At 37.7% G+C, this 19,024-nt stretch overlaps 1 protein-coding gene across 1 annotated transcript in view; it reads right to left on the bottom strand.

Annotated features, from left to right (window-relative positions):
- Positions 1 to 19,024, bottom strand: part of LOC126637620 (coiled-coil domain-containing protein 171-like) — a 37,305-nt gene that overhangs the window by 11,206 nt on the left and 7,075 nt on the right. The window contains exons 4-13 of the mRNA XM_050310990.1: positions 18,812 to 18,958; positions 17,598 to 17,690; positions 16,123 to 16,253; positions 13,002 to 13,137; positions 9,842 to 10,009; positions 6,145 to 6,333; positions 3,902 to 4,394; positions 3,071 to 3,184; positions 2,147 to 2,373; positions 1,340 to 1,519 (exon numbers count right to left, since the gene is read on the bottom strand). Of these exons, the coding sequence (XP_050166947.1) occupies positions 1,340 to 1,519; positions 2,147 to 2,373; positions 3,071 to 3,184; positions 3,902 to 4,394; positions 6,145 to 6,333; positions 9,842 to 10,009; positions 13,002 to 13,137; positions 16,123 to 16,253; positions 17,598 to 17,690; positions 18,812 to 18,958 (1,878 nt within the window). The remainder of the gene's footprint in view (positions 1 to 1,339; positions 1,520 to 2,146; positions 2,374 to 3,070; positions 3,185 to 3,901; positions 4,395 to 6,144; positions 6,334 to 9,841; positions 10,010 to 13,001; positions 13,138 to 16,122; positions 16,254 to 17,597; positions 17,691 to 18,811; positions 18,959 to 19,024) is intronic.

Genomic DNA, 19,024 nt, shown 5'->3' with positions numbered 1-19,024 from the left:
ATCTTGTTAACCCCTGTGAACACTTTCTTGGACTTTTTCTCCCCTTCCAAAACTGTTCCAGAAAAAATGAATAGCTCTTTAAGTAAAATCATCTGCATTTGAATGACAATCTAAATTTGAATTGAAAATCTGAGACAATTTCACCTAACTATCCCAGAATTATACAGTAATAAAACTCATCAAAACTGACGATGATCACATATAACCTTCTTCATGTGAGAAAAAAAAAATTCATTTTCTTAACTAGGAACAGGAAGGAGAATGGGTGCAACGTTATCTAGTAAACATTCTCTGCTTGCGAGTGTTTAGGTTGGGACACACTGAAAGATCTACCACAGTGTGCAACCATGGAAAATACTGCTTATTCAGGGACACAACTGTTTCAGTTACACTGTGCCCCTGTAGACCATGACTAAGGAACCATACCCATTCACTTTCTTAGAAGGCTCAAATGTGAGCTCAGTTCTGAATTCAGCCTATAGAAAAGAAGCATAGGAGGAAAGGTACTTAGGGAACCTCCAGCATGCTAAAGCAAGACAGGTTTCCTCCCTTCCAAGAAGGACTGAAGGCACAGTTCTGTACGTATGACAGGAATGAAAGCAACACCTCATCAAATGGCATCAGTCCTGCAAGCACTTCATCCATTACTCACTATCTGGTGGCTTCAAGTAGTTAAATAACATTTCTGGTTATCTCTTCTCATTCCTGTCAGACAGTGGTCTTTGCAGGTTAGTGAACCCATTTAAGTAAAGCAACCAATAACAGCTAAGACTCAGGGGAATTTGGTGTGCATATGTGCACTGAGAAGGTAGAAGAGGGGTTTTTTTTCCCCTGCCATAAACTTATCCCTCAAGGAAATAGCCCCACTAAAATTTGTGTGAACTATCTCAGGGTACAACTCATGGTCAAAGACACAGTAAAATATCTATTATAACAGTCAGCAATATCCATGCAGAGTTTAAATGGTTGTATTTATGCTTTATGAACTTCTCATAAACACACTTACTGAGTACCCTCATTCCAACTGACTTTACTCTGCCTAAGTGAAATCTATAAATTCTTTTAGGTTACATAAATCACATCAACATTTTCAACAAATGGAAAAAAAACTGGGTTGCTGAAGACCAAACATGTAATTTGCACAGAATATCTCCTTCTACAAATCAAAAAGAAATTCCTAATACATCTGACTTCTAGTTTAGTGACACAAGGTAAGTTTCTGGAAAATTGTGTCAGGACTACATTTTATACTTGTTTTTCAAAGGAAGGCAAAAGAAAAAAATGTGTAAAAGGGAAGTTCTCTGATGAGCAAGACAATCTTGAAATCAAATACGCTTACATGCTGTAATGTATTTAATTGATCTTGTAGGCTCCTGGCTTTTTCAGCATCCTTTTTCACATCATTGAAACTCCATTGAAATTCTGCAAGTTGCAGGCCCAGTGAGCGGCACTCTGCCTCTGCCATATGAAGTCTTCGTGTGTATTCAAACAGCACCTGCTGCAAGTATGCTATGTTTCTCTGTTGGTAACAGAAACAAATTGATGTGCTTTAAAATGTGCTATTTCAGCAATAAAATAAATCACAGCTTACACTCAAGAAAATAAAACACAAAGTGTTTCTGTCTTCTCCCTCTGAAAGACACAAGTGCAAACACGTGAACCTGTTTCACCAACTGAGGGTTACTGAAAATCCTGTTTACAAGGAAGTACTGTTTTCACGTAGGGCCCATAATAAAAGATAGAATATGAGAGACTTTATCCTTCCATTTTGGTTAAAGGGAAGAAGGTTACCTTTTCATAGTAAACATGAGAAAATAGGAAATAATTTTTAAAAAAAGAATCTTGACAGTTAAAACCAAAAGCAAGTTTGTTCTTATAAGCAAATACTATTCTAGTGGAACTTGAAAAAAATCTCTTATTTGCATATACTAAGCCTCTTCTAAAAATCCTTTCAAGTAAAAGATCTATTCATGCCCTAACACTTTTGAGTGTTACAAATCAACTTCTGATTGTCCATATTGTTGGCTTCATTGCAATGGATTCAAACAATCTGAAACACAATAAATGGTACTATCAAGAGAGACTCACTGTAACACTTAGCTGTGACCCTTCTGTTTCCATGAAGTAACACTATAAATAGGCTTACCATACTGGGCAGTCTGTCACGTAATCCAGCTTCCAGAGCCTGGGTATTTATTCTGAGAAGTCCACAAGCCAGCCTCTGTATCAAGGAGTCCTTCTCCAGGTAAGTGATGCACCTGGGGTAGTTTAGTGGAACCATCCCCAGCATTAAGCTCAGCTTGTCCATAAGTTTTGAGAAGGAGTTCCTGACTGCATTTATAAGTGAGTTTCCAGAAAGCCAGGAGCTTGGATCTTAAGAAACAACAACAAAAAATAAACATCAGTTAGGTTGTAGTATGCGATTCCTTTTCAATTATACACAGTGTGAACCCTGTAAATACTCTGAAACACAGAATGCTGAATCTGAAACAGTTCAAACTTTGCTTTCTAAGGACATAAATTCAAGTTACTGAAAGCAGCATGATCAAAGAAGAAAATATCTGCAACTGAATCAGAACACACTTGATTCAGTGGCAGTCTTCTGGTACCAGTTTACTCTTTAGCCCTCTGGGAAATGTGTCACCTTATCTGTCCTGCTACTTCCCTTTATTCACATACATTATCCCTCCTTCAATATCCTTAACTCTGTGACAGAAATGTTGGGGCTTTAAAACTGCAAGTTAACAAAGAACCAGGGATGGCAACAGTGCAGATAAACCAAGGGAGCTTATATCAGTTCTCACTGCAAATAAACTCTAGAAGCACTCTCCAACCTTCTGCCTTCATGACTCTGTATACTGAACAAAATACCACCAATGAAATAAAGTTGATCTATTCTAGCAATACAGTTCTTCAGAGATATAATCCAGAATAGTTTATCTAAAATCCTGAAGCTGGAAATTATGTAATCACCCGGGGGTTGTTTTGTGGTTTTGTTGTGGTTTGGGTTTTTTTGTTTTGGGTTTTTTTTTTTAATATTTCTATTACAAGAATATACTTTTAAAAATACCTGGTTTGCTAAGAACATCTTGCAATTCAGAGAAGGAACTGATTATTGCAGAATGGAGGTTAGAGCTAGTTACCCAGCCAAGTGCTTCAAGGCAGTCAGCTCCATCTCTATAACCTGTGAAACAGAATTGCAACTATCAATATAACTGGATCACTTAGATACGGCTCACTGCTATGTCCAGCTCTTTCAGAAACTGACCAAATTTAGAATGTATTAAGCACGCTTTCAAAACTACTAAAACAGAAAAGTAGATGAATCTCTAGTTTGCCAGTCATTTTTGATACCACTTACCCTTGTGGGGGGAAGCATAAACTGGTCTGGTAAAAGAAAGGGACAATTAGACTACATAATCTCCAAAGAAAATCCCACACTAATATTATACCTGAATCGGAAAGCAACTTTTTGTATATTTTTGTTAGTAGGAAAAAACATTTAGAAATTATTATTATAAGAAGAAGAAATACCTTTCCGAAAAACATGTTGATGGTTAATGACTTAGGAACATTACAAGATATTTACCACAGCGACAATGTAGTAGCACCTAATTTTGAAATCCATAACTCAAATATCGAGGATATCAAAAAGTGTGAGTTCATGTGTATAGTTGCACCTTTACTTGCAATGCTCAATAGACTAGGTATTTACTTCTAGGGGAAATTACATCTGTCAAGAAATCTAAAAATCATAAATCCAGAAATTATATTGGTCAAAGGGTCATCAAATACATCTTTACACTCCAGTAATAATAATATTGCTCTTTCTTATTTTCTAGCAATGTAATTTAACAGAACACTTATCAAAAGAAAGTAATTAGATTATGTGACACATTACGTCTGCCTTCGGATTCTCCCACACAAACTTGAATCCCATTGCCTCCTTGTAAGCCACTTGTCCAGGTGAAGAGGGAAGTAGAACACTGAGCTGCAGCTCTGAATCTGTTGGCTGCCAAAACTACAATCACAGCTCTTCGGAATACATAAACCAGGTCTTTGCCTCTCCTTTGTCTTCGTCTGGCTTCATCTAGATTGTTTTCCTCTTCAGCGTGGAAAGTATGAACTACAGTCCTAATCCTCTGCTTCAGTAATTCGTAGGAGTTGACCTGATTCTGGAGAAGGTCTTTTTGGGAAGTCAGAGCACACAGTTGGTTGTAGAGGGGACACAGGGCACCAGACAACAGTGCACAGGCTGCCAGGAGAGATGAACGCTCCCTCTGAACAGTTATTAATGAATTTCTTAGAGAGACATTTTCATGGGCCAGTTTCTCCTGGTTTTTTTCAAGCTCATACATTCTTTCCCTGTTTTGCTGTGCTGCTTCTTGGTATTCCTGGGATAACAGGGGAAGAAAAAAACCAAAACAAACACAATCAGAAAAAATGTTAACTGCATCATTTTCACCTAGACTAAAGCTAAAGGAAAATAATATTTTCACATTCAAATAACACTTTAAAGTAAGAAAAATTATTAGTAATGATGATGGAAGTATCTCTTCTAGAAAACAGTTACAGAATCAGATATAAGAAACCAGATCAATAGTGCAAGGAAAATTTCCAGTCTTCAACTACAAATGGACTACTGATTCCTGACAACAATCCACTACTACTGTGATAGCTTAGAGCAGGTCCAACAGCATGTGGTTGCCCATAATACAGTTTTATGAGTTGACTTAGCAATAGGAAATTACATGCTCCAATTTCAGAAAGAACATTGCTCTACAAAGCAGAAAGAAGGGCAGTGTGAGCAACAGGAGAAGAATAAGGAAGACTCTGGAACATGAAATTAGGCAGACTAAATACTCCAAAATGTTGTATCCCAAAATATGAAATCTGCAGAGAGGGATTTGAGTGGACTTTGCAGAAAGCCATGGGCTATGAGAGTTGGGGAAAAAACCTCAGCTTGAGAAACAAACGAGATATCATTGGTGTTGATTACCCTGCTCCAGCCCAGAAAGTCCATACCTTGATTTTAGCAAACCTGTGTGGAAGACTATTTGTACTTTATCTCTCCTTTTGTGTTCCTTGAATCCCTGCATCCTGTAGAACTGAATACCTGTGCCCCCTTGTAAAATCCCCTAAGATAAAGTGGGTTTTTCCCCATGAGGTAATTGCTAAGGTCCCAAATTTGTTAACCTGGGCTTTCCTCTTATGTCATCCCCTGAAATGCCCTGTTTGTAATAAATTGTAATAGGTTCAACCCCCTGTTGAATATGTAGGCCCTAAACCCTTTAAATATGAACTTGTAAGTCCAATAAACCATTCCAGTTTCTTGCCTCCGCTGGTATCATCTTAGTTTTATTGACCTCCACACATAAATACATTTTTCAGCATGCAAAGACTTCCAGAATCCAAATCTATTTCAAATACGGCATTCTTTTGATGAAGTGAAGTTGTAGTAAGTCAAAAATAACAAGGCATATCTATTTCCTCTATTTCACAACATTTTTAATTGAAACAAGTGTAAAGAATGTGACTGTAAAGACTCTGAATATGGAGATAGAATAACAGGAAATATTTTAGAATGCAAATATCTTGTCTAACAATCAGTGATGACACTGGTACACTTTTGAACCACTGTTCACTGTAGTATCAGTAAAACAGAGTCCTTTGACACTGTCGAAATCTACCATTGTAGCTGCTAATTGGCTTTTAGCATCAGTATGTACATACCTACATTTACCCCCAGGCACCACATTACTGTTACTCTACAGTCTTTGCAAAGCATGACACTGAAAAAGTCACTGCTACCCTATGTAATTTTTAAAATAAACGAATTCAATCTCATAGCTTTAGCATTCTCAAAAAAAAAAAAAAAAAAAACAAAAAAAACCACTGGTAACTGTCGACCAAATCAGGCTTCTGAACTAGGGATGTAGACCAAATTCCTTTCAGAATGTTTTTAAGAAGTCATTTAGTTCTTATTATAAGGGAAGTTAATAGTAGCGTAAGATTTTTTTTTTGTTTCACTTTAAAGATAAACTAAAATTCCCAAACAATCTTGACTTGATAAGGGGCTTAAACTACTGAAATAATCCCCTAAGTATTCACAAGAAAAAAAAAAAAGAAGTTCACAGCCCATACCTTTGCTCTTGCATGAGCTTCAGCAAGGGCACTTGAGTATTGAAGTTCACGATGCCTTTTTTCTTTCTGCCAACAGTATTCCTGTGCTTTCAACTGTTCAGCCATATTTTGAAAAGCATCTTCTTGGTTCAGCTGAAGATCCCTCATAGTATCAGTTTTCTCCTTGCAAACATGTTCCAGGTGAGATATCTATGTGACAAGTATTTAAAAAGAAGAAATTATTTTACCTCTCTAAGCACCTTTCTACTTTAACTGTACATATTAAGTTAAGCACAGACTATTCCAGTATAAAATCTAAATTTTAAATTCTTCAGTATATTTATTAAAACTAAAGAAAATCCTTTCACAATAGATTAAATAGTTGAAACAACGAAACTGAAATGTACTTTGGAATAAAGAATTCCATTTAGTTTCGGTTTTCCCATCCTTATACCACCTTGCAGATATTTGTTGCCTTCTTTGTTGGAAACCTGAACTGGATGCTTCCCATATTTATTTTTTTTTTTAAAGTGCATGAAATTTTGTATTTTTGAATTAATAGTCTGAGTATACAAGTCCTTTAGAGGTTTGTGATGATTGCAAATTAATTTTTGTTTTGTTTTGTTTCCTTGGAAAGGAAAGACATTCCAGATTACAATTAAGTATTAAAACAATTTTAGGAAATTCCAGAATACAGAATGTTTTTCTTCACAAGTAGCTCATTAATTTACGATGTTTCAACAAGTATGAAGGAATTCATTCTGTTTAGCACTGCTGCTCCCATGCAAACTAAATGGAGGAATAAATCAAGCTAACAGTGGTCTCTAACTGCGCACACCTGCACTTTGTTACTAGAAAATATCAGCAAGATGCTTTCCAGATAGATCACACAGAACTGCAAGAGAAAGATTTTGTTCTCAAGAAAGTAGATACAGCAGAGGTAACAACACAGCCCAAAACTCCCAGAAAAGCTGCTAAGTGCATGAGAAGAGCTTCAAAGACCTCATAATCACTCTCACTATCAATACTTAATTAAAAAGCAAGAAACAATAATACACAAGCCCTACAAACACTTCCATCATCATGGCTAGGCTCAGCGAATGAAGATTTGAGAAGGGCTCTACCCACGCTTGCTACAAGCACGCTGATGGTAAAAATGCCAATGTAAGATAGGCAAGTCTGGTTGCAGAAGGCACAGCCAAATGTCTCCTTAGGCGGTATCGGCAAGACATGGTTTGTTCTGTGTTGTGTTTTCTCCTCAAGAATGATTCTACATGTGTTCTCAAAGGAAGCAGCAGAGTTATAAACAGTGTCTTCATGTCTCCCAACTGGAGGCCAGGGTAGACCAATGGTGGTGATCAGTATGGCCAAGGCTGAGGGATTGTTTCAGGCAGTCCTTGTATCTCCTTTTCGGGGCTCCTCTCTTGCGGCAGCCAGTGGCAAGCTCCCCATAGAGCACGATCTTAGGGAGGTGGTAGTCCTGCATCCTGGAGACGTGCCCTGCCCAACACAGCTGTGTTCTCAGCAGCATGGCCTCAATGCTCGTGACTGCTGCCTGTTCAAGGACAGACGTGTTGGTCACACAGTCAGTCCAGTGGATGTTTAGGATTGTACGGAGGCAGTGCTGATGGAAGCGTTCTAAGAAACGCAAGTGGTGGCGATAAATGACCTGTGATTCAGAACCGTATAAAAGAGTAGACAAAACAATGGCTCTGTAAATGCTGATCTTTGTACTTTTCTTCAGGTGCTTATTACACCAAACTCTTCTGTGGAGTTTCCCAAAAGCTCTGTATGCCTTTGCTATAATAATATAATAATATAATGGCCAGTCTTCGCGAGCAAAGATCTGGGGAAGGTCTTTACACCTTCCAGCCTGCGCATTGGATTTTTTAGGTGAGACACAGTGTGCGCGGAACTGAGCCCACCCTTTAATCCTAAGGTTCATCTGCCGGGGCCAAGCGAGCTTGGACGGTGGCAGCGAGGTCCTTAGGACGTAGATCGGTTGCCTTTAAGGGCTAACGAGCTCCATCTGCCTGGGAGTGGCCCTGACCGGGAATCGAACCCGGGCCTCGGTGGTGACTGCGCCATGCCCTTACCACTAGACCACCAGGGGCTCCATTCTTCAAGGGAATGGCCGTGGTGAACGGAGAGTTCAAGGAGCTGAGCCTCGATGACTTCAAGGGGAAATACCTGGTTCTCTTCTTCTACCCGCTGGACTTCACCTTTGTCTGCCCCACTAAAATCGTGGCTTTCAGCAACGAATGAATTCCGTGACATGAACTGTGAAGTGGTGGCAGTGTCAGTGGATTCTCATTTTTGTCATCTGGCCTGGATAAATACACCATGAAAGAGTGGTGGTTTGGGCAAAATGAATATTCCAGTTCTGTCAGACCTCACCAAACAAATGCCTTTGCTAACCTGTTGTCTATCTCTTTGTCAATTTCACCATCCAAGGAGATGATACTTCCCAAATAGTTAAACTGATGGACTGACTTGAGCTGTGATTCACCAATGGTGATATGGGATGATGAAAGACTTCCTGAGGTGCAGGCTGATAGAAAACTTCTGCCTTCTTCAATCTGACTTCCCGCCCAAAAAGCTCAGAAGCCTCTTCAAAGCAGGTTAAACGTGGCAGAGCTACTTCAGTGTGGGGGACGAGGGCAGCATCGTCAGCAAAAGGTAGTTCACAGAAAAGATGATTTAAACAAACACTACCAACAACATTAACTCCCTTGCCTTTATTCCTCTGCCTCAAAAGGGAAATAGAAATGTACCTCAAATCTGCATAATCCAGATTTTATACTACCCCTCCTTAGTAATTTTCACTGACTGTTGAGGTATCTGTTAAATGACGGGCAGATTTAAAGCAATTCAATGTAATCACAGCTCTGTCCTATGCTCAGGCCAGAAGAGTGGTCACAAGGATGAGAAATATCCAAAAGAGCTTTTCCCTTCCTATACTTATGGAACTAAATATCTGGGTGCTAAGTCCTGAAATCATTCTACTAGACTGCAGGACTGGGCTGATGGATAGAGCCAGAACACAAACTGAAATCCAAAACCAGAGTGGTATATGTTAGTCTCTGGAGCCAGTTGACTTAAGTAAGTCCTAAAAATGCAGGGATTTCTGGAAGGAAAGGTCACATAAGCTCATTTTCAATAAAATCACTTAGAAAACCACAGCTTCTCCCTTAAACAAATATTGGTATGTTTTATAAAAACAGGTATTTCCTACTGTGTTTCTGAACACAGATGTAATAACCCAGAATTTACAATTAAACAAAAAAAACCCCATGCTGGCATTCTTTCAAATAGTATCTCTGAATCATAAACACATTATTTAAATATGGTAATCCTGGGGTAAGTGTATTTTGCTTCTAAATTATGGAAAAATAAAGACTTGCTTTAAGACTGTAAATAACTACGTTCCTTGAATTGTTTTTTCACCAGTAAGATTAATTTAATCTTTTTAAACTTAGGTCCCCATGGCTAATACTAGATAGTGCTATCAGAGTGTCCTGCACAGAAAGTGGAGCTTAGAGACTTCATACAGACTTCAGTCATCAAACTGAGCTGCAGACAAGCCATAATTCATGCTATTCAATTTTTAATGTCCAAATGCTTTTTGAAAGAAGATGAGACTCTTTTTTAATGAGACTGTGATGTGGACAAATGTCACTGATTTTAACAGAGGTAGCTGATGCCTAAGGACACTTACCTTGTCTTTAGCCCTCCTGAAGTCTAAGACCAGGATATCAATATTTTCATACAGGAGGACACAAAGCTCTGTCCAAGACAAACTGTCTATGGGAACTTCTGGTTGCTTTGTAAGCACACAGCTTTCTGCCAGATGCTGGTATAAGCTACGGAGGACATGCACTTCCTCCTGAAACAAACAGAAAAAATTAATTGTTGAATCTGAGCAATGTTAGAAACAAAAGAGATCCATTAGGAGCTCCAATAGGAGCTGCATGCAACTGAAAACAAAGCCCACAAAGCTCATTCTCAAACCTTTACAAAATTCCTCAAATCCTTGCTAATGTTTCCTTGTTAATGTTTGCAGTCATACATATTGAAGCCAGAGTAAGAAAACTGTCTAATTAGACAAATTTTGTAAAAAAAATAGTATATAAAGAAAGTATTTAAACTAAGCCCAGTCCTGCAGGAGTCACAGTCATGACCTGGTACAGACAAAACCCTCCATGCTATCAGTAGATGCAATTAATTCATCCATGTTAATACTTACTGGTACATTCAAACTGTACCCACTTCTGACACCCGCAAGCAGAAAACTGTCTGATTGGCCTGGCAGCACAACACACTGTCACTCTCAAGTCTTTTGAAAAATGATTTTTCTTTGATTACGTATGACTAAATAACTCACCAAAATAGGCTTACGGCTTCATCAGTTGAATCCCATAAGCCATGTCTCATTCATTTACACTGATTTTAGTAAGTAGTATAATAAACTGGTGCAAGTTATAAATATCAACAATAGCATGCAGCAGAAATTCCAGCCTTCATACTTTTTGTAAATACATATTTAATAAAATAAATAGTAACCCAAACTGTGTATTCTACACCCTCTATGTCATTTCCCACAAGCTGTTAACAATAGCTCATTTGCAGCAGCTGCCCAGAGCACACCTGACCCCTCAGGCTGTAAGCTGGGTGTTAAGAGGCCTGTGAGAAAGGAGGATATTCCTGTCCTCACACCTACAACTCACATGTGGAATTACCCCTTGTGGAACTCCCTGCCCTGGGGGAGGTGCTGAGCATTCCTGCCTGAACCTGAGAGTATATAGTGTTGGGGTCTTGGGACTTCTGGTACCACTCGTGGGATCCAGAGGAGGACCAGAACCTTGATCGGACTGCAACCACCACTCTCAACCAGACTGCGACCATCACTCTCACCAACAGGTTTTTCCTCTCCTTTTACGTTTGGACTTAGGGGACCCATGTGGGGCCCAGCATGGGGGCCAGCAAACACCATTCTGTTCATGCCCCAGGGTGCCGGGTTATACATCTGGGTTTTTGTGGTTAAAACCAATTATTCATCTGTATAATTGTATTTATTGTATTATTTTTATTCAAATTGTAATTCTGACTCATAATCCCTTTGAGTTGGGTTCATTTCTCATGACGATTTGCCTTTAAACCAGCACACTTCCACACCCAGAGCTCCAAGAGAGAGAGGAAGGAGAAATTTGCAAGCCAGTACCAAAACAAAGTTTACATTGCTAAGTATAGAAATACTGCAAATGCTACCACACAATGAAAGAAGAGAAGATTTTTCTAGATATGCTAAGACCTTTCCTTTGTTCCTGCTGCTATGCAACAGGATAGCTGTCCCAGTTTAAATGAGACAAGGGTCTTTTGCTGAGGATGGATTAGGAGGAAAAGACCCAAACTTCTCTTTCTAAGCAATTATAAATCCAAAATTAAGAGGCTCCAATTGAAGGAAAACAAATTATGGAAAAGGGAAAAATAACAGCCCTTTATTAAAAGGTATGTGTGTATTAACAGGAACATGGAAAAAAAAACAAGTAAAACAACCAAGCAATACTCCTATACCCATCAATAATCCCCTTCAAAAACAAAACCGATAGACTGGCAAAAGGAAAATTAAACAGTTCGATTTTTGCACCCTTTGATGCAGTTCCAACCACAGTCAGCAGGGGGCGCCGTCGGGTCACTGGAGATGCAAAATTTGTAATGTCCTGTACCATTCACCAGGTGGCGCTGTTGGATCACTGCAGGTGCAGAACTTGTAATGTCCAGTGCCCGTCACCAGGCGGCACTGTGGGATCCCTGGTTGCCGCCCCGTGGGATGGGGGAAAAAAACCCAATACTCTCCAGGTATGTTGGAGGGAAGGAAAAAAACCAGACCAAAAACCAAAAAAAACCTCGGTTCCCCTTCCCTTCCCACTCTGGGAAAGGAGAGAGGGAATGGGGGGGGAAGGGGGAAGGAAAAAAACAGCAATAAAGCAGAAAGTTCTCCCAATGGAAGAAAACTCACAATCTCCAACTAGTTAGAATCTACCTCAGGCAAAAAAACTGCAGCTGGCGATGGTTCAGGGTAAAAAGACAGCCGCGAGCTTCGACGACAACGACGACGTGTCCTGCTGTCCCAGCCCCAGCGACACACCATAGCCTCCCCCCAACTCCTCCCACTTCTTTGCTCAGGAGACAAGAGAAAAAAGTAAAGTACAAGTCCTTATCTGCCTTGTTTCCTAGGAAACTAATGTCCGGCCATCAACCATGAGGTTGTGCTCTGAAGTGCTTATCTTGATAACCAGGGGGGAAGGGAGAAAATTCCTCACTTGGCTTATGAGAGCTAGCTAAAACCACAATAATAGCAAAACTGGTTTTCAAAGTTGAGTTGGGTAGAGACAGTGGGAAGGTCCTAACTGATCATATAAGAGGAGAAAGATATCAGAAAATAATCCAGTGAAGTACATCCAACATACCAAATCCACACCAAAATAAGGGAAAGGGGAAAACCAAAAAGTTACATGAAATAGAAATAAATCTACAATGGTAGGTAATAAAACTTGACAAAAAAGTTTGGGTAGAAAGATAGAACATTCTTCACAAGAAATCATAATCCATATCTACAAAATGCTTTCTTGATTTACTACAATTTACTCATATCCATACTTTTAAAATAATTGTTTTCTGCAAATAGCTCTTCAGTTAAATACATGGCATATCACTTAAAATACATTCTCAAATTATCTTCTCCAAGGTATTAGCTATATTTACTCATATGTTTTCAAAAAAAAAAAAAAAGTAACATAAAACATCATAGCAGATGTAGATTATTCTCACAGTATAAAGAAACCTGAACAGTGAGTGAAACAGTCTTTTTGTCTTACCATTTGACCTTCCTCCATTAACATTCCAGAGCTGCTTTTGGCAAGTTCTAGTTTCCCAGAGATTTCTTTGGTTTCCTTCTTTTTCTCAGTCATCTCTTTCAGTTGCTTGCTTGAGGAGAAATGTTCCCTTTGTAATCTGGAAAGGTTCCACATTAGAACATTTTTATCAAAATTACTTTTTAAAAAAATAATAATATAAAAATAATATATAAAATAAAAAATAAAAAAATACTTCTAAAAAATAATCAATGGATATGGTACATGTCACGTTAGCACATCTTATGGCTTCTGAAGTTGCTTGCCTTTTTTAATTAAGTGAAGAAACACATATTCCCTCTAAAAAAGACTTTTCAAGAAGTGGTTTTGTTCTCACTTACCAAACCTTATGATAGATTTGCAGTTATTAATTCAACTGAGTATTTGGATACAGCCTCTAAATTACATCTAATAAACAGAAAACACAGACTGGCTTCTACACAAACCAACCAATTTATCAACATCAGGCGGAAAGAAGGTCACCAGATTTAATGTCTTTTTTGTCTCAATCTTCTCTGACAAGGTCTCTAGCATCTGTGATCAGGAAAAAGGGCTCAGAAAGGAGAAAAATTGCTAGCAATAGGTGAGGACTGAGCCTAGGATAACTTCTAAGGACTCAACCCATAGAAACTGAAGAGGCCAGCTCACCTACACGCAAAGGCTCTGACAAACCTGACCAACATCACAGCAAGGTTTCCCATTATCATTGTGGAAGGTCACAAAAATTGGGGGAGATCCCTGGCAAATTAGGAAAGGCAAATGTCACACCTGTATTCGGAAAAGGGCAAAAGGAGAAACCAGGGAACTATAGACCAGTTCACTTCAGTTCTGGGAATGTCAAGAAACAAATCTTTTCAGAACAAAGAATTCTTGGAGGTTCATTAGACAAAGGCTTAAAGACGAACTCAGATGACTCCTTTAGAAAAAGAGAAAATATATTAGGATGCCAAACTATGGCTTAGAAAAAAACCCTAAGATCCTGACCCTCTCTAGAGTAAAAGGACCACAGCCTTCAAGGGTAAATGGATCAAAGGCTCTTGTACTGTTTCTGAAGGTGTCTAGTGAAAACAATCACTGATATTCACCAGTGTTACTGATATTTCTACGTTTCAAAGAAGAAAAAGAGCACAGGAAACAGATGAGGCAGTACCCCACATAATTCCCTCAGGGGAACTGAGTATATTGATGTCCATCTCAGAAAAAGCTCGATCTTCACTACCTATCTTTGTTGCACTCTGGAAATTTGGGTGTCCAGACTACCAAAACTATAAGGATAAGCTGTTTCTGTTTCCTCAAGCTCTGTTAATAAAACCACCAAAACTTAACTGTATTAACTTTCATGGTAGGGTTTCCATTCTCTGAAATCAGAGAAGATAATTTGCTTTGAAAAACTCAGTTGGCAGAAGTTCCCAGGAGTAATTGCCTAAAGCAACAGATTATTGCAATTAGTGATAAGTAGTGTTTGGATATTAGACAAAAATTATTTTCATATCCAATTAACATTTTTTAAAAGTTCATAAAGTGCAGAGTAGATTTTTATGTAAAACTCCTGATCCAACAATCATTCCCCCAAACCAGGCTGTTTTGAACAGAAAGGAGCTTTTTAAAAACAAAACGACAAAACCCATAATAAAACATCAAATCAATGGTACAGGTCTTGTCCAGTTCAAGGAAGAACCAAGTAACTTGGTATTAGGTTAGACTTGCCTATGTTGCTGCCATGGAACTCATGCTCAAAGCAAAAACAACAGGACAGAGTGAGATTACAGTTTAACTAACTGATCTTATGTTATTACCATAGGGAGTCTTGAAATACACTATTTCAGTTTCCCTGCTGTGAAGATCATGGTCTTCCTCAAGCACCACCTTAGATTACTACCATAGTGTATTTTAAACATTTTCACAAGTTTTTATCATAAAAACTATTTCCTTTTCTTTGAGAGGGGGAAAAAACACTTTTTTTTTTTTTTTATGTGACTCTAAATGGTTTACCTAAATGCACAATTTCAATTCTTTTGGCCTTATTTTAATAAGGAGTTCTAAGGTGCTTATGACATAGCTCATCTTTGAACTATCTTACTAAAAGCATCGACATAAACATGAATCTGGAATTACTCAGGCCACAAACTTCCTTCTGTAGGAAAACCAGTTTCTTTTGTTCTCCTCTACTCCTTGTGTGGGTAAGTCAACATAAATACCTCTGTATACTGACCCATGTAATCCTAGATTGAAAGAGAGGCCAAGTCTGTGTTTTCTAACACTTTCTACTACCCTGAGTCTCTTCCCATATCCCCACTGTGCTCCACTCACTTTTAATCTTCTTAAACTTCCTTTTTCACCAACTACTATCATCTCTTTCAAACCTACTCAGAGAACCTACTCAGTTCTCTGCCTTCTAACACCATTCTTCTTTATGACGTTTTCTCACCCCAATATATAATTGATTCAGCCAATGAAGAAGACTCAATACTGTGCATCCTATATCTACCCAAGTTCCAAAAATCGTCTTTTACCACAGACACAGTAGATCATGCTGAGCACGAAAGGTATCCCAAGTAATTTCATCTGCTCTCTCACACTCGATCCCCTTTTCTAATTTTTTTTTTCTTTTACCAATTAAAGATTTCTACACTTATTCAAAAGCTGAAAAGTATATTACCCACTATAAACGATACACAACTTCTTGACAGGATCCTTAGATATTCATGTAGCTCAGTGAAGTCGAAAACAATGTTTTCAGGATAATACAAATGGATATAGAAAACCCATCTTTTCTAAACCTTCCAGGTATGTCTTCCTATACTCCTCCCAAACACCACTGGACACCACCATAATTATTTTCAGCATTTTTGCTTTGGGAAGTAACCTGTAATGGATCAGTTATTATCTCTACCCATTCAATACCTACGGTTACTGGTACAGACCTGTTATTAATGGATTGCCAGGTTCTGAACCTTTGCCTTGATTTGGCAAATTGCACTAAATTGTGTTGTTCTCTACTGAATGAAATAATAGGGAATGTAAACTATAAGCGACACTCAAGCTACCTACTGCCATTTTACAATGGCTTTAGAGGAAAACTTACACATTTTGATCCCTCTCATGTGGATTTGCTGGCTCTCTGAAATCTCTCTTCATATTTTGTAACACTGAAAGAGCTTCTGCTGAGCTGCCCTTTTCTGAATTCAAAGCTTCTTCAAGTTCTTGAATTCTTAACTACCAAGTGATAAGAAAGCAATTTAAAGCAAGTTAGGAAAAACTAAGAAAGTCTTCAGTGCTGTTCTCTGTTCTGTTCTGCTTTACAGGAGGGTATATTTTATATGAAAGTATACACACAAAAAGCATTGAACACATACATTAATACACATGTATTAATGCATAAAGTTCAAGCCAGACAAAAAGATATCCTGAACAAAAGCACCTTTTGTTCTCCTTTGGGTGTGTCTGGATTTTCCTGTTTTCAATTATTAATATTACTGAAGTTTTCTGGAGGAATTCTATTTTTAAAATAGACCCATGAAAGTCTGGGATTAATAATAAAGGCTAAATTTCCACTCAGAACAAAGCACATGTGGAACTTGTTAATGTATATTAACAAGGAAGAAAACCTTACCAGTTATGCACTTATAAAGATAAGTCTCTAACTTCAAAGAATGTTACCATCCCAGTTCCTTTGTAGGTTGTAAAAGTAGAGAGGAAAGTAAGAAAACTAAATTATTTCTACTTGTTTAATCATAATTTCAAAAGTGTAAGTGCCTGTACATAGAGAAGGCCATAAGAATAAGAAAATAACTGACTGAAGAACTGCAATACTTATTTTTGTTCCTCAGAAAAAAAAAAGGAAAAAAAATCCACTGAGATTACCTTTTTTTGTTGTTATTGATTAGCTTTTTAAAAATCCAGTGCAAAATGCCTATTAGTTAGTATGAAATTAGCAAGCAATTTTTTTTTTTTTTTTAATAAGCCCTAATTGCTTTACTGGGTGAAACCCTGTGGGATACAGTTTAAGAATACAAAAAGTTAATATTCAGGTATGTATACTATATTTTTTCTTATACTCAAAATTTACTGGTAACTGCTGATATCATGGCTTTAATGCTGAAATGTACCCTGAAAAATTATATTTGGAACTGAGTTTCAGTATGTATTAAACTCTCAGTCCTAGAGAAGTTGGTTGTATCTCCAAATTGCTCTGAGTGCCCATTTAAAAGACACAGGGCAGGATATTTAAACAATAATATAGTGTTTAACTATTCAGAAACACTTCCTTTCCCCTCACTGAAATGTATGCTGCTGAGAATTATCAGACTTACAAATGTGACCTTTTATTTTCTTTTTCTACTTACTTTAGTAACTTTAAAGTTCCCTGAAAGGGGACATTTTTCTATTCTCTACTTTCACCTATTAGTTATTAAAATTTTGACACTTGTTGCAAAAAATCTACTTAGTGTTTTCGCTGAAGCAAGTAAGTGGTCTTAACATTTTTGGAAGATTGTATCTTTACAACTTCAACAACAGTTTTCCTGTAAACTTCTACAAAGTATTTAATAAAAAGTTTACCTGCATGATCTGTGTAGTGTACTTGCATTCCAAATGTGCTTCTCTCGCTGCTTCAGTGTCTCCTTCCAGTTTTCTAGTTCTTTCTGTAGCTTCCTAAAAGTACATTTGGAAAGTATACAAATATACATAAACCTGCAAGTGCATACATAGCTTAAGCAAAATGGGATTTTCTGAATTAAACTGTTACATCTTTCTTATCCATTCTTACAACATTTAGAAAAGCACAAAAATGCAAATGACTATGCTAAGAATGTACTTGGAAATTTGGATTTCCTATAAAAAAGTTCAAGAATTCGTCTATATGATTAATGAACTTTTTTTAAAAAAAGTTCTCCAAGCTGAAAAAATTTCTTTCAAGTTACAATGAACACAAAAGCAATCACCATATATGTATGTCCAGATAAAGGCCTGGACACAGAATTTCATTTGGAAAAGTATTTTTAGCAAAAGCAGTAATTACAGAACTGCTGTAATGGAAATTCACATGCAGTTTTAAGTATACTATTTTGTACCCAACAAAATCTTTTCACTTTGACTTATGACTGAATTGAAAAGAAAAATTTGCCCCAAAATGACTCTTGGTTTCAAGTGACATCACAGAAATTAAGAAAAAGACGTTAGTATTAAACGTTATTTAACAAGAGCACATTTAAGGTTACATAAATACAAGTGAAGTCATTGATTTTGGAAAAGTAAAACACAGTAGCAAGGACATGAGACTACATCTTGATTAGAAGCACTTAAGTGAGAGAAACATTAACAGACATTAAAATAAAAACTCTTGGTAACACATTTAAATTTTGTGTAATCTCAGACACACACTCAAAAGGAAAGACTTCAAAAACAGACATCCGTGGAAATCCCACTTAAGAGAAAATCAAAAACAGCACAAAGCTTACCAAACCTACTCCACAGCAAGATCTTTCAAAAGGCTTAAACTTTGCCTTGTCCCACAGGTTTTATCTGTTCAACATTCCCAAAAGTACAAATTCATGATTCCTGCAATAACACTACTCCCACATTGCTGAGAGTATTTTCACTTTATAGGTGAAAATACTTTTCACACCTGCTGTTCAAACACCAATCTCAAGTCAAACTCATAGTGTAAACAGCATCTACCTATGAAGAAATGCCACCATCCAACCCTCAAGAAATGAAGTTGCTCAAGGTGCTAGTACTTGCTGAGACTGATAGCAGTAGTGACAAAGCCTTACTTCAAGCTCTCTCATGAGTCGCTGGTGTCGGTCAGCTCTGAATTTCAGCTCCAAAGCCTGACGCCTCAGCATGTCACTGCAGCCATCATGTTCTACCTCCATATCCCTCAGTTTCCTGTACATATTTTGCAGTGCATCATTCAGGTCCTAAAACAAACAAACAAACAAACAAAAATAATAATAAGGCATTAAGAGACAGTTTTAGTTTTTCTA

Source organism: Myiozetetes cayanensis, unplaced genomic scaffold (genome assembly GCF_022539395.1).
Source record: "Myiozetetes cayanensis isolate MyiCay16 unplaced genomic scaffold, myiCay2020 scf155, whole genome shotgun sequence".
NCBI lineage: Eukaryota > Metazoa > Chordata > Aves > Passeriformes > Tyrannidae > Myiozetetes > Myiozetetes cayanensis.
The sequence above is the reverse complement of the archived record's forward strand: the minus strand, read 5'-3'. Positions and strand labels throughout refer to the sequence as shown.